Below are 1,786 nucleotides of genomic sequence, written 5' to 3' on the forward strand. Positions count from 1 at the left end.
GTTGACACTATTGGGCGGAAAATGACGGAATAGGGCGATTGCGAAGTGACATCTTTAGTTTCTTCTACGTCAAACCCACGGTCAGGCCATGACGGGCTGACTTAAACGAAACGGCCTCCTCGAAATCCGGGGCGGTTCACTCGGTAGTGCCGCGCTCAGGATGACCACGGCCACGACTTTTGATATCCAACTGCCCGAAAAACCTTGGATGAATTCTGAAAGCCTATTCATGATATCGCTCCAAGGCTCTTCAAATACTCCTCCGAGCTATTGACCTGCAGTCGGACCCACATTGCCTGGTGATCCGAGATCTCATAGGTACGCCATGTCTCGAAAGCTCGTTGGTCACCGTTCTGTTCTTTCAGGTACCGTTCCTCGTCCTCCGCTCGATAGACTGACTCAAACGGATCAAACACGCCGGCATTGCAGTCACGTGGATCGTCACAAAAACGATCCACGAACTCCAACACTTCCTGGCGCGTACCAAAGGCGATCTGGTCGTAGTGGCTGGTCTTCTTGCTGTTGCTTGGCTTCTTTCGGAGTGCCTTCGGGATTTTGAACCCCTGCCCTTCGAGCGCCGCCATCGTCTTGTGCTTCGGCGAGATGATGTTGAAGTCCCCGAGCAAAATTAGCGTCCGCTCATGCTCACTAAACTCTTTCGCCGATTTGGTTCCGAAGTAGCGCGCAACTGCTTCAATCTCAAGACGCCGCTGCTCCAGCTTCTCCCCATAGTTCTTACCGAAATAGATATGCACGGTACAGAGTGCAAACTTGAACCAACCTGACTGGAAGAGTGCCACGTACGGTGTTCGGGCGAACTGCAATCCTGTCTTGGTTTCCGCTGAAATCAAAGCACTTGGCGGCAACACAAGCTCACCAGCAATGTTTTGGAAACTAACTTTTCGGCGGTCAAACACGTAGGTCAGCCGCTCGCCGTTGCCACCGTTCTCTCGGTCAGCTTCGTCAGTTGCGATGTAGTCCCAGTCAGGACCCAAGATGTACATGATGCGCTCCCACTCTTTGAGCGCATTCACCTCTTGGATTGCCACGATATCGAAGCGTGAAATTACCTCAGCAAGATAGAACAGGGATTCAGGCAAGCGCCGCCGACTAGTCTTGGTAAGATCACGAATGTTCCACGTCGCAAGGAGCAAATGTTGTTCTGAGTCTTTCGCTGGAATCTGCGCGTCAAGCCGCTGCCTGAGTCGCCGCAATCCCGCAACAGCACGCCGCCTGGTTCGCTTTGTGAACTCGGATCCTTTGAGGAGGTGGTAGCGCATGCGAAGCCCCTCCTATTGACTCGCGGTGGTCGTCGTCAGGCCGTCAAGGCATTTCTTCTCAAGTGCTGCCCGCGCGCTGAAGAGCTGTTCCTCCACTTTCTTTCGAGCTGCAAGCTCTTCGGTTGCCAGATCCTGGTCCTTTCTATCCTTGTCACTACTTGTTCGTGATGCATACGGATTCCCGAACCGATCAGGGTCCGCCAAGTAGTCGAAGCACCACTCGTGGAAGTAGTCGCGCTTCTGCGTCTGCTTTACGATATCTACCACTGCCTTTGAGATAACCTCAGCGGTCTCCGGCGTGAAGGCTCGATTAACCGGTATATCGTTCGCGAACAAGGTGGTCCCGACCTGCCGCGCAGCTGCGCTACCGATCGCCTTCTGAGCTTCCGTCAATTCTTCGAGCGCGGCGGTGTGTTTCGCGACCTCCGCTTCAGCCTCAGTCAACGCCGCGTCCGCTGCTTGTTTCTCGGTCCGGACAGGCGCAAGAGTCTTATCGAGATACTCCT

The 1,786-nt window shown here is 54.1% G+C and overlaps 1 protein-coding gene across 1 annotated transcript; it reads right to left on the reverse strand.

The window, feature by feature from the left end:
• Positions 1 to 227: 227 nt before the first annotated feature.
• On the reverse strand, positions 228 to 1,280 carry CHC_T00002919001 (hypothetical protein). The gene has a single exon (XM_005714250.1). It carries the CDS (start codon positions 1,278 to 1,280, stop codon positions 228 to 230), a length of 1,053 nt encoding a protein of 350 aa, XP_005714307.1.
• Positions 1,281 to 1,786: the final 506 nt, after the last annotated feature.

Source organism: Chondrus crispus, genomic scaffold, assembly GCF_000350225.1.
Source record: "Chondrus crispus Stackhouse genomic scaffold, scaffold_160, whole genome shotgun sequence".
NCBI classification, from domain to species: Eukaryota; Rhodophyta; class Florideophyceae; order Gigartinales; family Gigartinaceae; genus Chondrus; species Chondrus crispus.